The sequence below is a fragment of the Pholis gunnellus genome (assembly GCF_910591455.1).
Source record: "Pholis gunnellus genome assembly, chromosome: 2".
NCBI classification, from domain to species: Eukaryota; Metazoa; Chordata; class Actinopteri; order Perciformes; family Pholidae; genus Pholis; species Pholis gunnellus.
In genome coordinates this window covers 12812174-12836490 of record NC_136536.1, presented here as the reverse complement: position 1 = coordinate 12836490, position 24317 = coordinate 12812174, and the positions used below count along the sequence as shown (strand labels likewise).

Here is a 24317-nt window from a genome sequence, read left to right as displayed (position 1 = left end):
GTGAACAATGTGCATTCCGATAAATGTATACTAGAGAAGAGATGGGTGGTTTTAATTAACATAGCTCCTGATATTTATTAAATGTGTTTCTGGTCTTTGGAAAGGTTGTGGCTTCCCAGATAAATATGTCTTTCCACAGTGCAGAGCATCCAGCACCTCTAAAGCCCAAATACGGACCCTTGTTGTGTCTGGTAGGTTGTTCCCTGGAGAAGCAGCTCGGCCCAACCGTGTCCCAACAAGCTGTAGATTAATAGGGAGGCGCAAGGCCAAGGCATGTTAATGTGCCTGTCGAGGCCTAACACACCTCTGTTGGTTTACTCAGTCGGCAGGGTGCCGGGAAGTCCATCCTATTGAGGGCAATGTGGATTACCCTGTGTGGCCGCATAAATCTCAGCAACAAGGTCCTGCACAACTGAACTTGATCTTTTAAATTAAATCTGCATACTACTGCAGACCTTAAGTATAGGTGTGCATGGTGGAGCAGCAGGCCCTCGCACCCAGCAGCCTCCGGGGCTGCTCTCTTTGTCAGTGCTGTATATTATAATAGTTTTTAATTGATGTAGAGGTTTTAGTGATTGTTTGAATTGAGGACTAGCAGTCCAGTGCAGTATTGCACGTTGCTGTCACTTAGATATCAGAAATAAGTGTACGCCCAGAAACTGAAGCAACTAAATGGAATTAATGTGTTATTTACATCCATTATTCAAAAGATTCCAGCCTGTTTTGTACCTCTGCTTCCACGTTCTCCCTAACCAGACTACCGCCACTCTCAAATCTCTCGGGCTTCATTCCATACGTGCGATTGAGCCAAAAATGCATGAAGTGAATTTAGAAGATTCAGGATGCAACTTCTGACTTGACTGGAGATTAGTTTGAATGTATAAATATTCATGATTTTAATGTATCACAACACGTAAGTAGGCCAAACTTTACTTTTCCCTTGTTACCAGTCAAATGGATGATGGCTTTCACTTCTCTTCTCCTCTGTGATATAGTTTGTAGTACTGGGAATGATATGCAGAGGCTAATTAATCTTGCTGAGTTACACTAATTAGAAAAGTAGTGGTAGACATCTGAATATGGGACAGTCTGAAGCAGGATGTGACCGAACATTCGCCGTCAGAGATGTTTTGTGAGGCAGGAGGTTGGCTGATGTCCCGTCAGTAATTTCCATACATTTATTAAACTTTGGCATCGCTAACAAAAATACTGGAAACTGTGAGTACGCCAACTTTGTACACTTTGGAGGCCATTTTTTCCATCTCAGATTAGTGTGAAATGGTTGCCGTTTGCTAAGACGCCCCTCAATTGACCCGGCTATTCTTTCATTTAAATCGCTGAAGTTCTCATACTGGTGCAGGATGCGTTATAAGGCAGACCAATATTCAGCTACATACATAATTTATTTCTGAATAATAGCCCCCAGTATAAGAGAATATTACAATATTTGGTAATCATTAATAAGTAATGCCTTTACACTTTCACTGCTCATTGTTTGACGAGAACTTTAGATTTATGGCAAATTCTTTAATATAATATCAAATAGTTATTGAGCAAGTGCGATGAGTCAAATTGATGCTTTTACATTAATGCTGACACAGTTGGGTTAACATTAAAATGCATGTGAGGGTTATGTTCACAGTTGATTCATTCAATTAAGAACTCTTCGCATTTCTGTTTTTCATTTAAAGTAAAGCAGCCGCTGTGCTCTCAGCTATTGTCGTGTCTTGATTGCCACCTGCAGCAAACACTCGGCCTGTTCCTCCGTGTGAATGTCTGAGGACGTGTTCACTGAGGTGTCCAGGGAAATGGGAGTAACCCGGAAAGAGGAATTTAAATTTTAATGATGAGCACCACCACCACCACCACGCTGACGGCCATGGAACGCCTCAGACAGCTTAAATATCAACGCTAATTAACACAGAGAGGTGGGCTGTCACAGGCATGATGGATGTCGAGGGGAGGGGGGGGGGGGGGCAGGTCACTGCCCTCAACCAACCAGCGATTCCTTTATTAATCAAAGCCTGAGATGAAAAGGCTCTCCCACACCTCGGGGAGAGGCAGATAGCAGGAGCTATTGTTGGGAGGGTTTCAATCATTTGCCGTGAGCTTGAGGTGTATTTGATCAGGGGGGGCATCCAAACATTTGTAGGAGACAGAACGTTTCTGCTTCTGAGCGCTTGTTTTTGTAAACCTCTGAACCACCCACATGTTTACAGAACACAGTATGCACAGTCAACTAAGATGTACTGGTAGTTGGGGGGAATTTCTGTTTGGAGAGCCTATTTTTTTGTATCCCTCTGACAGGAGAGGTGAGCTCGTAGAGAGTTGGCCATCACTCTTAAACAGAGCTCTCCTCCCTGATGGAGTGAGCCAGACTGAGCACAAGGCAACACTCCTACACTTTAACTCTGGACTGACTCCATGATCAGTCTGTCTCGCCGAGATGATTTCGAACCTAGATGATTTCAGCACTTTGTGTATGAAGATGGAGTGTTATCTCCCCCTCTCTGGTCGCCTCCCCATCTACCTCACTTAAAGAGGTCCATTGTTAAGTGCCAGGGGCCTGTGGGTGCTGTAAATCAGGCTGCAGAGGGAGGGGATGTCTCCCATGGGGGAAGGCGCACACTCCCAGCAGCCTTGATGCTGATCTCATCCTGCCGATCCTAATGCTTTAATTAAGGAACTGGTCAATAGCAAGGAGGAAGGTGCTAAAGGGTATGATCCGCCTAACGTAAGACCGATGTGGCGATACCTACGCAGTCAGAATGACGGGGCAATGTACTCGAAGAAATTCTTCCCTTTTAACGAAAGAATGTGTTGTCGCCACACAGACAGTTAAAACTGTTTAATTACCCAGTTTTACTTAATTCTTCATTCTACCAACACCTATAGCAAATCTTAGTTCTTTGAAGGACTGACTGTGGTTGATATTTTTTCCACGTTTTGTAATAAAATTGGACTGTTTGGACCTACACTTAACATTGAATTGCAAGTTACAAAGAGTGGAATGCAACTTCAGATCTAGGTCATATATTCCCAACCAACTCCAGGCCATGATATCAGTGATTGGCCCACGAAACGAGTTGTATTGATCATCTCCGCTTTCACGATGACCAAAAAGCCAAAGCCCCTGAAAGCTACAGAACACTTGGCTTTGCACAATGCAAGTAACGTCTTTTGTTGTTTGTTACTGTCTCGAGGAAGGTTGTGAACACACAGTCATTTGGGATACACCTCCCTCTTGTGGTGCCGTCTCGGTTTTGTATAAAACGACCAATATGATAAAACTGTATTGCTAGTTGATTATTTAAGGAATTAAAGAGGGAATTAATCACTGAATTTGGGTTTTGAATGATCAGGAAAAAAAGGACTCCGTTTTACGACTTTGGTTCAAGGAGATTTGTCATTATTTCAGACAATCCATTTTTTTTGAAAAGTAGATTAGAATAGTTGGGTAAAACTTGAAGCCTAATTTCAAGTACACATTGTAATTGCCATCATCTCATACAGTGTATGGTTATTAAGTGGCTTGTACCAAAATGATTTACAGTATATAATGTGATATTTACCCGTTTCAATGTAGATCGACGCTCTTCTGACCCAAACTTTGTATTAATGCCAAATGTATGTGGAGGCAGGAGTTCCCCCTTTGGCATCGATCTCGCTGCTTGTTTTCCACACACCTGCCTCCCAACACTCGTTTATGTGTAGCAACCATGTTCTCCAATTTCATTTATTATAACAACAAACGAGAGGAGCAATAGAAAGTGAGGACTATCTGCTTTTATCCCATTTATGTTAATTCCTTCTAGTTGTTTTTTTTATAGTATTGTGTGATCATTTTCCACGAATATGGGAAAACATTTATTTGGTGTTTTTTCATCCCGCTATAGAGAATATCGCCCCTCATGTAGTCATGGCTGCCATCTGCTGACAAGATTGGCGCATTACATATTTCTGAAATGTTTTGCAGTCTTTCTAGTTCAGAAGATTCAGGAAGTATTTACAGCCATTTGAAAAGTAATTGAATTTCTCATTTTACGTTGACATAAGTGGAAAGCAGCTGAAATGGCTCACAATGACTTGAACAAGCATTTGTTTAAAAAGTGTAACAGCTTTATTGAGACTTGGGGCCCTAAAACTCCGTTCACTACAGAATGATTGACTGAGTCAAAATAGATTTCACTTCACCCCTGAAATGACAAAAAAAAAGGTGGGGCTCACATTTAAAAAAACTCCTTTCCAAAACAAAATGTATAGAAGATCCAACAAATACATGCAAAAGAAAAAATATGCTGACTAATCATGGCTGCTATACTAACAAAAGCAAGAGTGGCAGCTTTTATTTTACTCCTAATAGCAAATTGAGAGATGACTTTTCAGTTGTCATAAGAAATCATCAGACTAAGGATTATAACTTTGTAAATACTTTGATTTTCTTTTGAAGTGTAGGTCCCATACATACTATTTTCTACCCCTAATACAATTTAAATATATATTAACTTCATAAAAAGTCAACTCAGTGGTAGGCCCCAAACTCCCTTTACATAATCTAAAAGTCTGACAGCAACAGAAGTACCAGTCTACAATACGATCCTCTACAATTGAGCTAACATCTTCAGTCCAGTGTTTACAGTCTGACTTAAAATAACATCATGTCGGTTATCACTTTACAAAACACCACGCGGACCGTATATTCCCCTGTCCACAGCTCATCATCTTCATTGAAGACGCTCACGGTTAACCTGGAGATGAAATGACATGGCACTGTGTTCAGATCACATTCAGTTAGGTCAAGACAGAGGAGAGCTCTCGGACTCCGGGGATGAACCAAAAAATACTTTGTTTGAATTGATCTGGGCTCTGAATTTGACTAATCTGCACCACATTTCCCCCAGTACCTCAGCTGAAGTTAATTGTAGGCCTAGGACTAGTTTTAATTGAGTTGAGTGCTGACGTACTCTCAAGGGCTTTCAGGTAAATCCCAGGATTTCTGATCACGCGCTGTCCCGCCTCACTTACCAAAATACATTTGAAAGGACGGACGTTTTCAAATTCAGGAAAATCTATAAACGCTGAGCAGGAAAAGAACAAGACTGACAGTGGTTTCTGGGAACAGAGAAACAGTAAAAACAATTTATATTGAGGGGGTTATTACAGAGGCACCTTCATTTCTAATTTCTTCAACAGACAGGCGGTTTCTACATCCAGTCATTAAAGGATAAAGAAGCTCAGTAACTTTTTTTTTTTTTTTTCTTTTTTCTTTTTCTTTCAAGGAGCATAAAAAAAACCTCGGCTCTTCCTACAAAACCTGTATTTCAACAGTGTAATATATAGACAGTCAGGACAAACCCCTTTAAAACAAGGTAGAGCAGTGAGGATTGTAAGCCAACAGTCGCTACACAACTTAACTAATGCCAACATTAGTTGAACATTTTACATTTCAGGAGCATCTAGTTAACTTTTAGTGTGTTTCCACCTGTTTGTACACATCACCAACAGGGTTGCGTCTGTAATCCAGTTTTACAGTGAGGCGAATAGCATGTAAGAAACTATTTGAAATCCATTTTTAAAAAAAGGTGATCTTCTACATGAAGGGAAAATGGAATACCAGTTGCATTCTACTCTGTAATAAGCCCGATTCATGTTTAGATCACTGTTGTAAAAAAAATTACATAAAATTGAATTCCAGAAGTGTTACGCACACCTTCAGTATTGAATAGGGCCCAATAGTCTGCTGTGACCTTTGAGCAGTAGCTGGTGCAGAATTAGTAGCGTAAGGAACACAAAATGAGGAGAAGTTGAACACTGAGAAGCGACACAGTTCTGTGTGTGTGTGTGTGTGTCCTTTAGTGAACTGTCCGCATGGAGTAGAGGCCAGCACTGGGGTTGTTTGCAGGTCAACAGGATACCTAAGAGATGCTGCGCGATACGGTGACAGTCAACGCAGTCAAAAATACTTGCAATCCCTCGGCAGCAATAGCAAAAAAAAAATACCTGCAACCTTTCAGATAAAAGGAGACGTGTGCATTTTTAATTCAGTTATTGCCATAGTACCAAGACCTGTTGTCCAAGCTCATGAATTAGTCCTTCCCCTTTTGTCTGGGTTGTAAATGGAACAGTAGATTAAAAAAATATAAAAATCCATTATCGAGCTCTGTGAATGAGCTGGCGAGAGCAAAAGTAAAGTTTGGTTGTGATTAAGCAACGCTGTTTTCAGCTTACAGTACTGTTGAGCTCTAACGTGTGACATTACTGAGCTGCAGGCTGCTGTCTGTAGGGTCTCTGTGGGCAGCGGAGGGTCAGACAGTCAGACGGTTGTTGGAGGGCTGTAGGGGGCTCCAGGAAGCTGGATGGGCGGATGCATCCTGTGAGAACTGGCTTTCCTCTTTGCTCATCCCCACTGTACACAGGCGCCGGTGTCTCAGCAGCCGGTCTGTCCGGGAGAAGTTCTGGAGGCAAGGAAAGACGTGCGTTTCAGTTAGCAGAGTAATAATACTGACAATGCTGACAGATGGATTTGTTTGATCCTGACTAATATTCAGAAACCTAAAAGTACAAAATGGAAATGTGAAGCATATAAGCCATACTGAAACCACGGCTAACTAACCTGATGGCAGCGATCACACTGGTACGGCTTCTCTCCGCTGTGCACCCTCTTGTGTCTGTCCAGGTGGTAACGCTGAATAAACCGCATGTCGCACGCGTCACAAGCAAATGGCTTCTCTCCTGTGAACAACACAAGCCGACCAGTTAGCAGTATATATATATATATATATATACCAAGTCTCAGGGCATATGTCACTGGAGGCAAGACATTTTTAAAATGAATTAATGTCTTTTTTGTGAGTCCTGGCCAAAAGAGCTGCACACACATGTGGACTAACACAGGACCAACTTTCACACAAAGAAGAAGAGTAGGGACAGGTAGATATAGGTATACGGCATTATAACACATTTAAAACATGCATACTATACATTAAAACAATTGTACACGCCCAATTTAGTTCTTGAAATCATTTAAGATGGTTTGAGTCTGTGGTTTTTTTTTGTAGTTTAAAATAAGCAAATGGAATTTAAGAAGAGTGCTTCACTGGCTGAATAGTGGACTCATATCTCATAACACTACCTTGTTTCTCATATCTAACCACTACATGTAGAGGAGTGACAAAGACAACGTTGAAGACGTGCGCTGTGAGTTCTCACCTGTATGTGTAAGGATGTGTCGCTTGAGGTGGTAACTACTCCGGAAAGCTCCATAGCAGTGGTCACAGATGAAGTTCTTCTGGACTTTCAAGGAACTGTCATCGCTCATATCGATTTGTGGAAGTAAATGCTAACGACAACAACAAAATTAGTTGAAAGAGAGCTGATGATCAAGGGTAGATCTCTGCACTTTGACATGTATTCTTAAAATTGTGGCTTTGTAACCATCCTCACCTCCACTTTCACTTTGCTGGATGACCCTGATTTTCTGTGCTTCTTCTTGGGTTGCATATTCTGGTTTGCCTGCATGTCCTTTCCATCCATCATTCTTGATGAGTGGTAATCCCCGTCTTTTCGTATCAGCTTTTGAAGGAAGAAACGGCAGTAAGTAACGTATACTGCACGCTAGCTTGCACTAAACACACACAGGTACATATACAGGATAATACTTCAACCCCGTTTATACGCAGTGCATAAACATAGACTAAATGGTTCACTATAGGGTAGTTGTGAGCAGGTATTAATGTATTTGCCAACAACTAGAACTCCTCCTGAGGGCGGGCTGATGCTTAAACACATAATGAATGACAATTTAGTAAACAATATTCTAATACAAAAAAAGTTCATAGGAGAAACAATTCACATCATATAACTCCAATGAATGTGTCCTTGTGAGTCCAACCACAGAATTAGAGCTACCTGTTTTTGAGCTTTAAGTTTATTTAGGTTTATTTTTACTGCCATAGCATTTCACAATTACCAACTTAAATGTTGTTCATGAAAGCAAACAAATAACAGAGTCAGAACTAACAGCTTTAACAGGCTTCTCTCTCATACCAAGGGTGGACAGCTCCCGGCTGAAGGATGGCCCATGTTACTGTGGTGGGGTTGTCCATGGTGAACCTGGTGTCCGTGGTGGTTGTGGCTGTGCTGCGAGTGGGTTTGGTGGCTCTCAGGACTGGACCTGTGCCCTTGACCCAACGGTGACATCATCCTCTTTTGGCCTGGGATGTTGTTGGCTTGCATCAGGGCCATGCTGGAGAGCACCGCCTCGCAGCCCAGCAACCCAGCCTGGCAATACAAACACCATGTCAGAGCAGAAAGAGGGGGGGGGGGGAGGGGGGGGGCGCAGGACTCCTCACAGAGACGAGGAGTCAGGGGAATGAGAAGGAGTCGAGTAATGGGAGTTACAGAGAAATGCACTGGCATTAGGATTGGGAGTACACGCTAAAAACATGATGGTGAAGAGACTTCCACTGACCCATTTCATATGGTCTCGAACAGAGTTGTTAGAATGGTGTGTCATCGTCGGGGTTTGAATGCGTGTGTGTTTGTGGGAACAGAGGGGGCTTCACTTAGGATGAGGGGTAACAGAAGAGACCACACCCACCCAAATCATCTGGGGCCAAAGCCTGAAAGTAGAGGCATGACAACATGAGGCTAACATTTTTACATGCTGCAATGAGGAGCTGGAAAATCCAGACTGATTTAATGACTTTTACCAATCACCAAATCTGGATTTGTGACCAAAAATGTAGGTCCAGCACTCTTATGCGCAGGTTTCAGGCAAGAAAGCCCCAATGGTTTGGTGCATGCCATGTTCCAGGGTTGACAGAAAGCAAAAGAAACAAGATTGAGGAAAATGACATCGAATGGGAAAAGGGAAAACGGGAAAAAATTAACTAAAGCTAAATACATAAAGCATTTATAATACTGAAATATATTAAAGTATTAAAAAAAAAAAAAAAAGCTGCTGTTTGAGAGCAGCAAGTGCGCTGTAAACAGTTTTATCTACCGTATATTAAATTATTATGGCCATCATAAAATGTAATACAGGCAATGATCGGATGTTTTCAAATAATACAGTGACCTGGATTTTGGCCAATCAAATCTGGCACTGAGGTTACAGGTGCAATGATTATTTACTCAATTGTGGCCATTTTGAAAAAAATATGCAATTGCGATTATTTTGACTGATATTACAATTGTGTTAATATTTGCGATCATTTGTAAAACATTAAAATGTTTGTGGTGTGATTTTTGCAAGGATTTGTATCAACCAAAGACGTTTTCTTACATCTGTAGAATAAGAAGTGTAGGCCGGGACGTCTCGGCAGCACGACAATGACCATGTATCGATTCTGATCAAATTAAAATGAGTTGTGCAGCCCATGACTCAATGACCTGTGGTGCAATTCTATGGCATTGTATGATAATGGTCGAACACCACAAGCGTCTTTTCTTGGAATTAAGAGGTATCGTGTACAAATAACTAATAATAAGACGAAGACATTGCATATATATTTTTGTAACGTATAACAAACATTTGTATGGTCATTTTTCTCATCTTCCATGTTTGCTCTATTACCTTCAGTCAGTGGGCGTTTATGTTGTACTTTACTTATTTAAACAGCCAAATACCGTAGAAAGTGTCTGACTTCTTGAGCAGTTAGTTAGTACTTACTGAACTAGAGACTGAGACACATTCATTACTTATTGCATCCTTAAGTATGTGGGATAGCTATTGTAATGCTTAGTGTGGCTGTTACAACAAATAGTTTCAATGTAGAACAAAACACAGCTGTTTCTAGACCCTACACACTTACAATGAATCTGGAAAATAGGACTAACTCTTGGTTTGAGTTGAGCATAGAACACCTAAAACACTTAAAACCGCTCAACATATCAAGCAGTTTGTCCATTAAATTAAAGACAATGGCCATAAACTCAGTGGGGAATGGTTAATCCATGGCTCTGGAAAGCTGTATATTTGATATAAAAATTATTTCCCAGGCAATCAGAGAAAATAACATAAAACCACAACGCACAGACCTACTCACTGACTGATAAACCACAGGGGGCATTGTGATTATTGCAGTTTTGTGTGTAAAATGTACATCAAATAGGCTGTGAATTAAAATTACACAGCAGATGGACATACACAGCCCATGCACAAAAGCGTTGATAGTAAACAAACACAGCTAGCCTATTCCTCACTTCAGTGGAAGACGTTTTCGTTTATTTAGCCATAAGCTGAAACGGATTGGGTTGTGCGTCACTCTCATTTGTAAGCGTGTGGTTTATGATCTCGCAAAAACAAACACGATGGCCGTTTTATAAAATGGTGCATTTGTGCACAAGTGAGCTAGCTAGCGACTAATCCTGCAAACGTTGGTTTGTTACGAGTTTCTGTTGAAAAAAGCGGTCATCTCCGAACAAATGAGCTCCACTAATCAAGCGGGACTATGTAGAGCCCACGGGGGGAGGCGGTGTTTAGACAATAGGTTGAACAATGTGAAGCATGCTGAGAGGCTCTGCTGAATGAAACAGAAAGGGCTAACCTGCTAGCTAGCTAGCCAGGAGTTGGGTTTTGGTACAACTCTTGTATGACTGAACCCCCACCCGCGCCCCAGACAACACAACAACAGCCAGGCAGGGCGTGCGGTGCAGGCTCAGCGCCGACCGCCAAATAACACCTCCTTCACCGGCCACAGTGGCTACAAACAGACACGTAGCCGATCGTGAAATGTTGTCAAGAGCTGCGGAGGAAATTCGCGTGAAAAGCGACCACTTACCTTTCGATTTTTAGAGTTTTGTAGGTTATTATTTTTTGTCGCACTTCCAATTTTTTCTCAGTTTACAAACACTGACAGGAAACGCCACCGGAAGTGCTCCCCGGAGCGAGTGGCGATTGGTCAGACGCCCTGTCACGTGACCGAAGCTCAACGACCCACATATGCGGCCATAGCTGAGAGGGAGTGAGCCCATGGATGACATTATTAATCGACATTTAAATCATTTAATTGCAAACATTGGAAATAGCGAATTAAATATACTCTCGTTTTTCTATAACGTTAAAAAGTCGATAATTTTATTTTTATCCAAGAAACGTTACGTTACTATTTATCACAAGAATAGCACTTCACTACATTTCAAGTAGCATATGTTACAGAGTAAAAACAAAAGTCACATGAAAAAGTCTTGATAAACTGTGTTCAAATCAGAATGGAAAAATTGTTTTGTTTTTGTTTTAACTTCCATGCCAATAAAATCACATTGAATTGATTGATATTCAGAAGCTGCAGGTGTGTCTGCATCTATCTTACTTAGCTGATTTAATGCACCACCACCACCTGCGAGCTAAGTGACAACCACAATTTTCGTGAATGTCTGAGCATTGTCTATTTTGGTTCTTTGCGACTACACTGAGGAAGGCAGTTGTGTATTTATATAATTGATAATCAGTTTTATGAACAGACTACAGAATGCCAATCTGTTGGTTTTGACGGAAGGGGTCTTGTTGCTGTTTTTCACTTGTGTATGAATTGACACTTAATAACATCCCATTTTGTATGTCTTATTTTTATACATCCCTCCACCTCCTTTTTCTATGTAACACAGTACCTACCTACTTTCTTTTTACTTTTAATCAAACAGCCGACATTTTTACACAAGTTCTTTTACTTGAATACATTTTCTTTAATGTAACTATATTTCTCTTTGCGTACAATACTCTTCCTCTTTCCACCTAGTCATACATTATAATGAACTTAAATGAAAGCCTTTCATTCAGAAACTGTACTGTGGACAAAAGGTGAAATATCAAAGGATACATCCAGTTCTCCAGTTGTGCAAAAATTATTTCAAAAAAAGAGAACAGAGCCAATTTGAACAGTTGTTTAATTCACTTGAAATGTTTCAAAACACCTTTAAAATAAAGGCCACAAATAAGTTCAATTCAATTCAAATGACGTCCTAATTATTTTATTCTTGACATCTATGAAGAAAGTGACCCTTTATTTGTTTATTTATTCATTCATTTTTTGGTTTATTGTCTTCAGATTTCAGCATTTAGGATCTCTCCTTACATCATCACAACTTCCTTAATCGATCAAATCACAGTTCAGTTGTTTGTTACAATTTGAGACATTATTATGAAACGCTTTGTGCATAACCCTGCATTCTAGATCTTGTAGGTTGGGTTTTGCTCACAAGTCAATTCCCAGTCTTTCAATTTCGTCAATGAAGAAGTCCATGTCTTTCTGGGAAAGCAGCGGAGAGAAAACAACGATGCGGAAGAAGTTGACCATGTCTCCCAAAGGTTGGTAGCCCACCATCATGGTGCCTTGCTTCATCATGCGCTCCTTGATGACTGGAGCTACCTTTTGTTAAGAACAAAAAGACACCCACCCACACACACACACACACACACACACACACACACACACAAAGAGTTAACTGTTTGATTCAGATGTGTTGCACATACTTGAAGATGGTGGCCATCATGTTTGTTTGTTTGTTTGTTTGTTTGTGTGTGTCTGTGTGTCTGTGTGTGTGTGTGTAACGTGTGCAACAGAACATTTTAAAAAACGATGGTCTTTCCCCAGTCCACTGATACAGAAACTTACTTTTGCCAGTCTGTCCTGGTAATCTGCGTTCCCTTCCTTCCCCCTCATACTGGGTGGTATGAACCAGAAGCAAACATTCACAAACTCTGGCTGTCCATGTAGAGAAACACAGGTGATTAACATTTTTCAACAAGAAAACACCTCATCTTTCTCAGTATGCTTGAGATATTTACTTACCTCATGCAAAAGATGAAACCCCTCTCTTTTCTTCATTTGCTCCACCAGATACCTGCAGGAGATATGTTATATATTTTCACTTCCTGTTGGCTTGGATCATAACTCGATGGTTAGCAAAGATGAAGAAAAAGTATCTTAACCTACTGTGTAACATGGACCCAAATGATCCTTCTTCCTTAATGTTTATATTAAGAAAAATCTAAATAGCAAACTCACTGAAAAGCTTATAACATGAAAACAGATAAATTGCAGTGCTTTCAAATTAGCCTGTGCCTCATATGGATTAGATCATTTGAATTTGCTGCTCGTCTTAAAACCTTCGCCAGACTCGTTGTGCTCCAGCTGCATGCCTACCTTGTATGGCTAAAAGCTTTGTCCACACGCTCGGCAAAGCCAATGGAGCCAACAGCTTTCCACATCAACCATAACTTCAGACAGTCAACCTTGCGGCTGCACTGCACCGACTTATCCCCGACATCCAGATTCACATCATAGAACTTGTCTTGCTGGAAGAGGTATGTGGCGTTGGCACTGTGGCACTTCTTCAACAAGTTCTAAGGACAAGCAGAAATTACTGATTGTCAAAGATTTTTTTTTTTTAAATAGACCTTTATTTTGTGTATCAGATAATGCTGTAGCCTCAAACCGTGGTATCCTGTAGCAGCAAGGCAGAACACTGCAGGCCAGCCACCAGCATCTTGTGTGGATTCCAGGCTACCGAATTTGCTCTTTTCACAGACACATAAAAACAAACACACCATAAGTTATGTATTGTTGATATCTCGATATGACCATATCGGCACAAAATGTGGCCTTCCTCATAATGAAACATGCAATTTCTGGCATGCATGTTAATACCTGTGAACCCCTTTCATCAGATTTCTGTGTTGCTTGGAAAAGAGCACGCTCCCTCCCCAGGCAGCCTGAAAAACACAACAAAACAGACAAATCTCTGCATGTTCTTAAATTTGAACAAATAAAACAGAAGCTTGGATTTGTCTTCGACAGGTTGACTCACGTCTATGTGCATCCAGAGCTTGTATTTCTCACAGACATCAGCTATGCGGTCCAGTGGGTCAAACGCACCTCGCACTGTGGTCCCTGACATGCAGTTTACAAAGAATGGCACTGCACCCTGGTAGACACAAACCGAAAATGAACAAAGCCTTCTTGCACCTGCTGCTTTCCGGTTTGCAAGATGTACAAAGTGTTTTATGGTTAGTTATACTTTGTGGATAATTATTGTTAAAACCAATACAAGAGACCGTAAAACCATAACATGCGTTACATCGTAGTAGTTACTGAACGTCAGTGAATTTACCTGAGATTGTGCCAGCTTTATCTTTTCATCCAGGTCGTCTGGAATCATGCGGCCTCTGAAGCGCACAAGAGAACATAGAGAAGTTAACATTTTGACTGATGGGGCTGCAACTAACAATTATCATCAAGCATAGATTTTTGAATAATCATCATCGATTGGGAGCATTTCTGTTGCCTCTTAACAGCTCACAAGATGGTGCTAACAGTGCTTACAATGCAAGCAAGAGGGTGGGTGCTACGCTTCTGCAGAGCGGCAGCCGTGATCTAGTCAGTGGGGCACGCTCACATGAACACATACTAAAAGCAAGCGCATTCGGCCCAGATATTTCAACAAAGCAAAGAGCATCACAGATAACACACAGAGGATAGAGGTGGTAAAATGTTTACATTCTGAGATGCATTGCGATGCAGAACATATTTTACTGTCTGTTGCTCTTATCACTTCTCTCCTTGATCTGTGTTTAACCGGGGGCGGGGCTTACAAACAGCACCTGGCAGTCCGCTACCTGGTTGCTCTTGTTACTAATATTAGCTGCTCTGTTGTTAATAATGATGGGCTGAAAAACTTTGCATGCAGGTTGAAATTCAACTGTGGTGTTGTTCTGTCAGAGATACAAGGACTTAAACCATGTAGGAGTAGAGGGGCTATGAGTAAGGAAGGGCTAATTCTTGCAGTGTAAAATGCCAAAAGCATTCAATGCCCTGTCTTAAAGCTTCTATGTGAAAACCTTATTTCTGTAGATTACAGAACACTTGGAATGCACTGCAGAAAATTTTTTGTTTTGTTTTTGTAATGTTTATGTACTGAGGTGGTTCACACACACTTTTTATATGATAGACGGTTTTAATCAGATTATGACCCCAAACTTTTGAACGGTAGTGTATAAAGGGAGTTCCGATTTATCTGACTGCTTGTTTTAACTTTAGAAAAAGTAGCCATGTATGTATCGAAAATATTGAAGATACATTGTGATGCATCGAGAATTGTTGTGCTATCAAATCGTTGACATGTAAATTGCCAGTGAAGATTCACACCTCCAGGTAAACATCATCAACTATATATTTACATAGCCAACAGTTGTTCGCTGCTATATTAATGCTCTGAATCACTTATATGCACCTTTAAGCACTTAATTGATTATGAAAATTAATGAGCTCATTTATTATCAATGGTTTCAGCTGTTATTATGAAAAACACATCACCTTTCATCCACTTTCACTATGATGACATTGTCTGTCCCAATTCCCAGAAAGGCAGCCCCTTTCTTCACAGAGTAATGGCTCTGAAAAAACAACACGTAGGGCATTTCTCATTTCTCGATTTTTTCTGCCTCCTCGTCTCCTCCCTCGGAGCTTGCCGGAAGAGCTATGAGCGGGGAAACACCGCCGCATCCTTTGCGGAAGCCTTTTCGGCACCCGTTACAAATAAAAGAGGCGTGGAATGATCGCAAACCAGAACTCTACAAATGTAACAGTTCCTTTTGTATTCATAATTTGTAGTTATTTAAGATGAACGATCAAACTTTCTGCCCCTCACTGCTTGTGTGTAGTGCTTCATAACACGCTTTTCTAAACAAATTCCATGACAACATTTCACCTGGATATTACTTGTGTTTAAATGTAGGCTACATCCAATTCAACTGCTATAATCGTGACATGTTTAGAGGTGCAAACAGCTGCTGACATCAAATTAGTATCGTATAAGACCGTTCTCTTGCATTTAGCCCTTATTCGCTGTATTTGATGTTGTCATATAGATAGACAGGACTGTGTTTGTGTGCATATAATATATACTATATATATCAGTGGTGGGCCGTCAGGGCCTGCAAGGCCTTCTCTGCTGGCCTAAACAGAATCACAAAGTTATAGCCATTTTATAATTTAATATTATATTAAATATGTATTGTAATTTATAAAAATATTGTTCCCATTATCTTATTTTCTCATTGCACAGCTACTGTCTTCCTCAGTCCAGTGCAGCTTGTTTTAAGTAGAGCTTTTATCCAATCAGATTTCACCCCTGTGTCTCTAGGTAAGAAGAGAGGCCCCAGGCCTGCAGACTCACAAGTGAATCCCTTTGCAGTTTAAGTGAATGGGGACAATATTGTTGATTGTCATATTCTTCAACCAATCAGATCTTTAGTTTGACATGTTGGCCGTATTCTTTGACGTGCCAGAGCCTTCTAGCTGGCCTACAACTACGTCAGCGTTACGTGCAGCTCAGTTTCCAGGTGCAGCTCTGCAGTGAGGTGCAGCGTGTGCTGTCATTGGTCAGTGGGCGAGCATGTGACTATCGTGAAACAAAATTTAACAGCAGAGGTTTAGTAGTGAGAGTTCAAATTGAAAGATATGGAAGAAATTATGACATTTTTTGCTTTTTGCTTGGTGTAGATTATTATTTTTTCCACCGAGCTTCGTTTTTTTTAACACTCAATGGCTGAAGGAGGAGAAACGGATTTGTGAGTTGGGATTTAACCATGGGATTAAACTCTTTGTCAATAAAGAAAGGAGGATGGAGTTTGTCTTTACGTGAACAGCATTTGGTAAGTCAACTGCGTTTTGTTTTTTTACATCTAATATCTTAATGGCCCGTGCCCTTGAGTGTGTAGCAGAATGCGTGTTGCTGCTGTTGTTGTTTTCCCGTTAAGCTAGTTAGCCTAGCCTCCCAGAACACTTGTGGAGCCCAGCTGTTTTTTGTTGGGTTTTTTTTGTTCCGGTTCAGAGGTCACACGGATCGTTGCCTCCTACATGAGCGCAGAAAACATTATATTTCCCACAATTTATGCTTCTGCCTTTTCGAAATGCACTGGTATTATTCAAACGTATTGTTCGGTTTGTAAGCCTCGTACCGAACGGTTTAATACGAATACGTGTATAGTTACAGCCCAAGAAACGAATAATAATCGTAGCTGTGGCGCCATCATGAGGTTATAAGTTGGTATTTCAGCTGCAGGACAGCAGTGCAGGCCCAGGTATAAAATGCACGGCCCGCCACTGAGATATATATATATATATAATATATCACTCAATCATAAGTCACTCTTTCTTCATATAGTAGTTTTTATAAAAACATTTGCAGTGCTTCACACAATAAAACATGTGTAGGCTATATATACCTGTGTCTGTGTGTGACATCTGAACATTTTTCGTCACATTATATTATTTAAATTTGTTAAATGTCTCTTGCCTTAACTCCTCTCTCCTTGCGTCTCTTCCTCGCCAGGAAAGGAATCAAGGATGTACAAAGTGGGAAATGAGAAATGCCTATAAACTACAGTGTGTGTCATCAAACATCTCTGTCTGTTTGATGGACATTCCTTACCTCTGAAGATGTAAAGATGTTTAATCTTGGGAGACCACACAGCCCCTTACTTTTGACCTCTGGTAAAAGTTGGTAGCGTGCGAGGTTCATGGCGTACATATTGGAGGTAGAACCCCCTGGGCAGAAAAGACCGTCACCTTCTGTCCAGCCAACCATCTGCCGTAGTCCTCTCAGAACCTCAGTCTCCATCAGCACAAACACTGGGGCCACCTCATAGGTGAAGCTGCCATTGACACACAAAATGTTTAAGTTGTATTTCATACATACACACACAAACATTATACACAGACTCACAAGTGCATCCATGTGCAGTTTAAGTGAATGGGGACGATATTGTTGATTGTCATAGTGTTCAACCAATCAGATCTTTAGTTTGACATGCTGGGCGTATTCTTTGACGTGCCAGAGCCTTCTAGCTGGCCTACAAGTACGTCATCATTACGTGCAGCTCAGTTTTCAGGAGCAGCTCTGCAGTGAGATTCAGTGTGTGCTGTGATTGGTCAGTGGGCGAGCATGTGACTATCGTGAAACGAAACTTACAGCAGAGGCTTAGTCGGAGTAGTAAGAGTTCAAATTGAAAGATATGGAAGAAATTATGATACTTTTTGCATTTTGCTTGGTGTAGAGTTTTATTTTTTTTACCTAGCTTTGTTTTTTTCACACTCAATGGCTGAAGGAGGAGGAGAAACGGATTTGTGAGTTGGGATTTAACCGTGGGATGAAACTCTTTGTCAACAAAGAAAGGAGGATGTGATCAGCATTTGGTAAGTCAACTGGTTCGTTTTTTTACATCTAATATCTGAATGGCCCTTGAGTGTGTAGCAGAATGCGTGTTGCTGCTGTTGTTTTCCCGTTAAGCTAGTTAGCCTAGCCTCCCAGTTGTTAGAACACTTGCGGAGCCCCAGCTGTTTTTTGTTGTGTTTTTGTTGTTGTTCCGGTTCAGAGGTCACACAGACCGTTGGCTCCTAGTGAGCGCTGAAAACATTATATTAAATTTAAGCTTCTGCATTTTCCAAATGCACTAGTATTATTCAAACGTATTGTTCGGTTTGTAAGCCTCGTACCGACCTGTTTAATACGAATACGTATATAGTTACAGCCCTAGAAACGAATAATAACCGTAGCTGTGGCGCCATCATGAGGTTATAAGGTGGTATTTCAGCTGCAGGACAGCAGTGAAGGCCCAGGTATAAAGTGCACGGCCCGCCACTGCATCATGATAATGTTTACCTTTGCCCCATAATCATTTTTACTGTGTGGACTTTGGATCCATTATGTTACTGAATTAAACCTCCTTTAACAGCTGTTCCAAGTGGAGCTGTGCTAGGGAGAGACTCTGTGCAATCGGTAGAGGAGCTGTCAGCAGCATGCATGGGAATGAATTATAAAATAACCGGTCTACGTGTCTGATGAAGTTAGATTCTGAAATGTTGCTATGCTGTTAGCTCCATTATTTACCCAAGCAGGAATGTGCTGGTAACAGTAAGGTTAGAATTTGTTGTTCACATTATTGAATATTTCCACCAGTGAATCAGTGTGTGACTGTGAGTAAGCCACGACTTGGGTGTGTTTGTCCCCCTCGAGTAAGACTGTATTTCCCCGGTTTTATGAATTGATACTAACTTAATCAACGAATAACCTTACCGCCATCAAAATACCTTGACTAATGAAATCCACTCTCCTCTTTATAACTGCGGCATTTATGTCAAAACAAGCCACTAATTTGGAAATAAGCTCTGCTAAGTGTATATTTCACTGATGTTTCTGACTGGGAGCAGCAGCGCTTTTCACCCTTTGTCTAACTGGAAATGGACATTTTGTCTGTGGTAGAAGAAGAAGGCTGCGCAAAGGCCCTTTGGACTGAAGGCTCACATAAATTAAGCAACAATAGTTAAGATTAACCCAAGTGGCGCAATGGTTATCCTGCAACTCCAAGTGAAGAGTGAAAAAGCGGCATTATCAGCACAAAATCTCCTAAACATCTGTTCAAGCTTTCGATTTGAATATGATGCTGGATAGTTTAATGACTTATTATGCATCTTATTAGAATTGTTATATTTTGTGAGTAAAATCTGAATCTGCAACTTTACAGTTGAGTTATATTTTTTAAGTCCTTGGGGCCTTTTGCAAGTTATCTTTTGATACAATGAGTTAAATTAGTAACATAATCCAGACTCTGATATTTTGCCTGCCCCATGTCTCTATTTGCATACCTGGTTTTGATCTTTGCCTGTTATTTTTATTATTAACATGCTCTCAACTTGCCGTTTTGAGTATGGCTTGTGGGTTTCTGTCTGTTCTGTGCCAGGTTATTGCTCCATTTACTTCTTCCTCCACAGACTAATACGGTCACATTATCTTATATATTGCATCATATTTAACAGACTTTTTCATCCACCCAATAATGATGGGCTTACATGCTTTAGTTATACATTACGTTGATTCTTACAGGTTAGTGTTGAGAGCCTCAGTGAGGAATCGGCCAGCCAGGGCATGATAGTCCACTCCTCCAAACTGCTGATTAATAAAACGTGGGTGACCTGAAAGAAACCAGAGCAGTCTTATCATGAAACAACAAGGGACAATCTATAGTCTATAGACCAGGGGTATTCAACTGAAATTCCAAAAGGTCCAGATTGAGAAAATCTCCTCGTGCAAAGGTCCGGAACATTACAATAATATCTAACTTGCGCTATTTAGTGCCATATATATTCAAGAAGCCTAGCAGTAGTAACGTAGTAGTACACGTCTCTGTGTAGTCAGCAACTGTCAAATCAAATCAAATATAATTGATGTGTAGCTACTTTCTTTAACAATTATTATTCTCAGTTTTCAAATTTAACTGGATGGATTATAAATAATACATATAAATACATAAATAAATGTTCTTCTCATTTCAAGTAAAATAAGAGATGGATTAAAGAATAAATTACATAAAATAAAGCTTTTGAAAAATGTGCATCTTAAAATAAATTACTTCATTTTAGAAAAAGGTATTTCACTGAATTGTCCTGCAGCTTTAAACTCAGTTCATTCATGTGTGAAGTGATGTCAATCAAAAAAGCCAAAATATTACATTTTTCTCAAAGTGTCAAAGAGTTGTTCTTGTAGTGGTGCTTCACATTACTACCTCTTTTATTAATCGTCTCGGTCTCTGAACATATGAGACATACTGGTTTTAAACTGTCAGTGGGAAGAATGAACCTATACGAGTCTGTTCATTGATGGTTAAAGACTCTGGTCTCTCTGACCACTTTTCTCTTTTTGGAGAACGTCAGGTGAAATAACTTCTCTGACTCACGTAATTCTCCTACATTCTCTTTCCTCGTCTCTCCCCCGTGTGTGTAAATCTGACTGGAGGCAGGAAACTTGTCATGTAAATAACCAAATTCATGTGTGGCAAGCAATCTGTTGTTTTTCGTTGCATGTTTTGCCTGTTTTTCTGAGTTTGTCTTTATTGTTTTTAAAACGAAATGCTTTTATTTTGAAAGCAGCTCTGAGAGTAATAGACGGAAGTGGTTTTGTGTGCGCAAGGAGAGAGAGTAACGGACAGAGAGTAACGGACAGAGAGAAAGACGGTTGGAGAGAGAGTAACGGACAGAGAGTAACGGACGGAGAGAAAGACGGTGGGAGAGAGAGTAACGGACGGAGAGTAACGGACGGAGAGAAAGACGGTAGGAGAGAGAGTAACGGACAGAGAATAACGGACGGAGAGAAAGACGGTGGGAGAGAGAGTAACGGACAGAGAGTAACGGACGGAGAGAAAGACGGTAGGAGAGAGAGTAACGGACAGAGAATAACGGACGGAGAGAAAGACGGTGGGAGAGAGAGTAACGGACAGAGAGTAACGGACGGAGAGAAAGACGGTAGGAGAGAGAGTAACGGACAGAGAGTAACGGACGGAGAGAAAGACGGTGGGAGAGAGAGTAACGGACAGAGAGTAACGGACGGAGAGAAAGACGGTGGGAGAGAGAGTAACGGACAGAGAATAACGGACGGAGAGAAAGACGGTAGGAGAGAGAGTAACGGACAGAGAATAACGGACGGAGAGAGAGTAACGGACAGAGAGTAACGGACGGAGAGAAAGACGGTGGGAGAGAGAGTAACGGATAGAGAGTAACGGACGGAGAGAAAGACTGTTGGAGAGAGAGTAACGGACAGAGAGTAACGGACGGAGAGAAAGACGGTTGGAGAGAGTAACGGACAGAGAATAACGGACGGAGAGAAAGACGGTAGGAGAGAGAGTAACGGACAGAGAATAACGGACGGAGAGAGAGTAACGGACAGAGAGTAACGGACGGAGAGAAAGACGGTGGGAGAGAGAGTAACGGATAGAGAGTAACGGACGGAGAGAAAGACTGTTGGAGAGAGAGTAACGGACAGAGAGTAACGGACGGAGAGAAAGACGGTTGGAGAGAGAGTAACGGACGGAGAGTAACGGACGGAGAGAAAGACGGTGGGACAGAGAGTAACGAACGGAGAGAAAGACGGTTGGAAATGGATATTAACGGTACGGGATGAGTACCCCCCCGAAGAGGCACAAGCTCTTACGTTGGTTGTTGTTTGTTGTTTGTTGTTTGTTTGATTAATCAATAAATTACACAATCATCAGTTAAGTGTCAAACCATCATTCGGAGGGATACGCTTCATGTCAGAATACCCATATTTGATTGGCTGGGCTGCATCACGTGATGTGATTTACAACGCATTGGTCGGTGTGTTTCCTGCACAGCTGAACAAGTGCCGTTAAGGCTGAAAAAGCTGCGCCGGCTAAAATAGAAGCGCTCTGTCAAAAATAGTTGTTAAGAGTTAAAAGTTTTAGGTCCTGGGTCCGGATACAACGGCGTCTGGGTCCAGATCCGGACCGCGGTCCGCATATTAGTGACCCCTGCTATAGACAATCAGTGACTCAGCACAGCAGTCTTACTTGTCTTGACGCTGTACTTGGCGACATCTTTAACTCTCTGCAGGAGCCTGTGTGGGGGCTCCCCCGTTTCCCTCAGCTCCAGATCCAGCAGCAGAGCCAGCTCCTCCGGCTCTTTCCACTCACAAACCTGACACAAGAACACATTGTTTATGAGTACTTACTCTAATCTGACACCATTGTGATTTTTAGGCAGCACGAGACCTTTTGCTTGACGTCCGTGCCCTTGCAGAGCACCTCCTCCATAATAATTTTAAAGGCATCGTTCAAGAAGAGTTGACCCTCTGTATGGTCAACAAGAGGCTCATTCAGGTCACGGAGAACGCCTGATTCCTGCCCTTCCACTGTTGTCAGAACAGTTAAACGCATGAACAAACACTGCCAGAAGAGTTTTAAACAAGAACAGACATCTATAGCACACTGTACTTACAAGAGACCGGGAACATGTTTGCCATCTCTTCTCCTTTAGCGGCTGTACTGAGAAGGCAGACGGCAGAAAATGGCTTCTAATTTCGTGGTAGCGGAAGGGAATAGTATGGAAGCCCATGCTAGAAAAAATAATAAATAAACAATCTCTACAAAAAAAAATATATATTAATAAAGTTATTTTTAAATGTACACACACACACACAGAGACATTATGAGATAGAAAGCCGGTTTTATTCTTTGTACGCCAGAGTTGCTTCTTGCTGAAAATCCTTTCAAGGTTTGTTGTACAGACACGTTTAAAGTAGTCTTCAATGTACTCACAATCCATTTATATGTCAAATGTAGGGTAACCTATGAAGAGCTGCTTCTATAGCTGTTGTGTTAAAGTGTATTATAATTTCGACTTTTTATCTAATCATTTCTCTTTTTAGTTGATGTTGTAAGTCAAATTTAGAAAAATAATAATATTCTTTTTTTTGTAGTGATATTTATTTATTTATTTTGCTGAAGGAAATGGGCTTCCATAGCCTTGAACTTTGTCCGATAAATATAATGTTGCCTGGAGGGAAAATAATGGGAGGAGCAATACAGCAGTGGAAGCACTGAGTCGCTATCTCAAAAGACACACCAAGATATGGTTCATTTAATTTAGGCACAATTTAGGTAAACAGTAGGTACATTTAAAGACCAATATATTTAGATCAATAAGGCACATGTCCCCTCACAAACTGTACATTTATCAAATGTTGAGTTAAGAAAAACATAAACCAAAACATACAAAGATACAAATATGATTTAAATGTCATGGTGTATCGTCTTAATATGACTGGAAGGAGAATAATCATTACACTATGAACAGAGAATTTAAAAAACTGTTCTTTCAAAGAACTTTCATAAAACAAAACTCAGTTTATTTTTATATTATTGGAATGAACGCTGTTATATAAAAGAAGATAATTTACCTTAATATCTTAAGGTTAAGGCTTTACAATCGGCCAGATACCTTCTGTCCTTAGTCCCGTAATTCGGCATAGTAGCAGAATTACAGTAAACAATCAGGATGACAAACGTCTATACATACTCTGTGTATGAAGAACCTTGAACAAAAGGCCTCAGTGGCACTAAATGGCACTCCGGGTTTATTCCATAAAGTACGAAAGTCTTCAATTGTTGTTTTTCCTGATATGGAATGAGTCTAGAAAAACACACTCATTCTGAGTTAAAACAGGGTCGCAGTCTCAGCAAGTACCCGACAGCGGAGGCCTCAGTCAGTCTCCAACAGCGAGTCAATGCTGTCAGGTGGCAGCGCCCAGTCGTTATGACTGAGCAGCGAGTGCAGGTGAGCAGCAGTTGCTTTTTCCCTCTGGCAGGTTCTCTAGAAGCGCAGCATGGCGAACACTCGCTCCACATGGACCGAATAGTCTTCTTCAATCTGTTCCAGCTTCACAGAGGGGACGTCCAGAGCCAGTCTGCCAATGGTACGAGCCATATATATGTATATATATATATATATATATATATAATATTA

The 24317-nt window shown here is 40.9% G+C and overlaps 2 protein-coding genes across 2 annotated transcripts; both read right to left on the bottom strand.

Moving 5' to 3' along the window:
• Positions 1 to 4097: 4097 nt before the first annotated feature.
• znf740b (zinc finger protein 740b) lies at positions 4098 to 10870 on the bottom strand. The gene is made up of 6 exons (XM_079172724.1): positions 10785 to 10870; positions 8047 to 8280; positions 7444 to 7572; positions 7210 to 7339; positions 6614 to 6732; positions 4098 to 6455 (listed from the first exon to the last, which is right to left on the bottom strand). Exons 2-6 carry the CDS (start codon positions 8242 to 8244, stop codon positions 6306 to 6308), a joined length of 726 nt encoding a protein of 241 aa, XP_079028850.1. The 5' UTR covers positions 8245 to 8280; positions 10785 to 10870; the 3' UTR covers positions 4098 to 6305.
• A 1022-nt stretch (positions 10871 to 11892) lies between these two features.
• On the bottom strand, positions 11893 to 22825 carry LOC306712435 (cysteine sulfinic acid decarboxylase-like). The gene is made up of 14 exons (XM_079181719.1): positions 22791 to 22825; positions 22565 to 22704; positions 22364 to 22490; positions 19886 to 19976; positions 17437 to 17659; positions 15318 to 15397; positions 14116 to 14170; positions 13813 to 13929; positions 13653 to 13717; positions 13441 to 13522; positions 13149 to 13348; positions 12795 to 12846; positions 12618 to 12707; positions 11893 to 12371 (listed from the first exon to the last, which is right to left on the bottom strand). Exons 1-14 carry the CDS (start codon positions 22813 to 22815, stop codon positions 12198 to 12200), a joined length of 1521 nt encoding a protein of 506 aa, XP_079037845.1. The 5' UTR covers positions 22816 to 22825; the 3' UTR covers positions 11893 to 12197.
• Positions 22826 to 24317: the final 1492 nt, after the last annotated feature.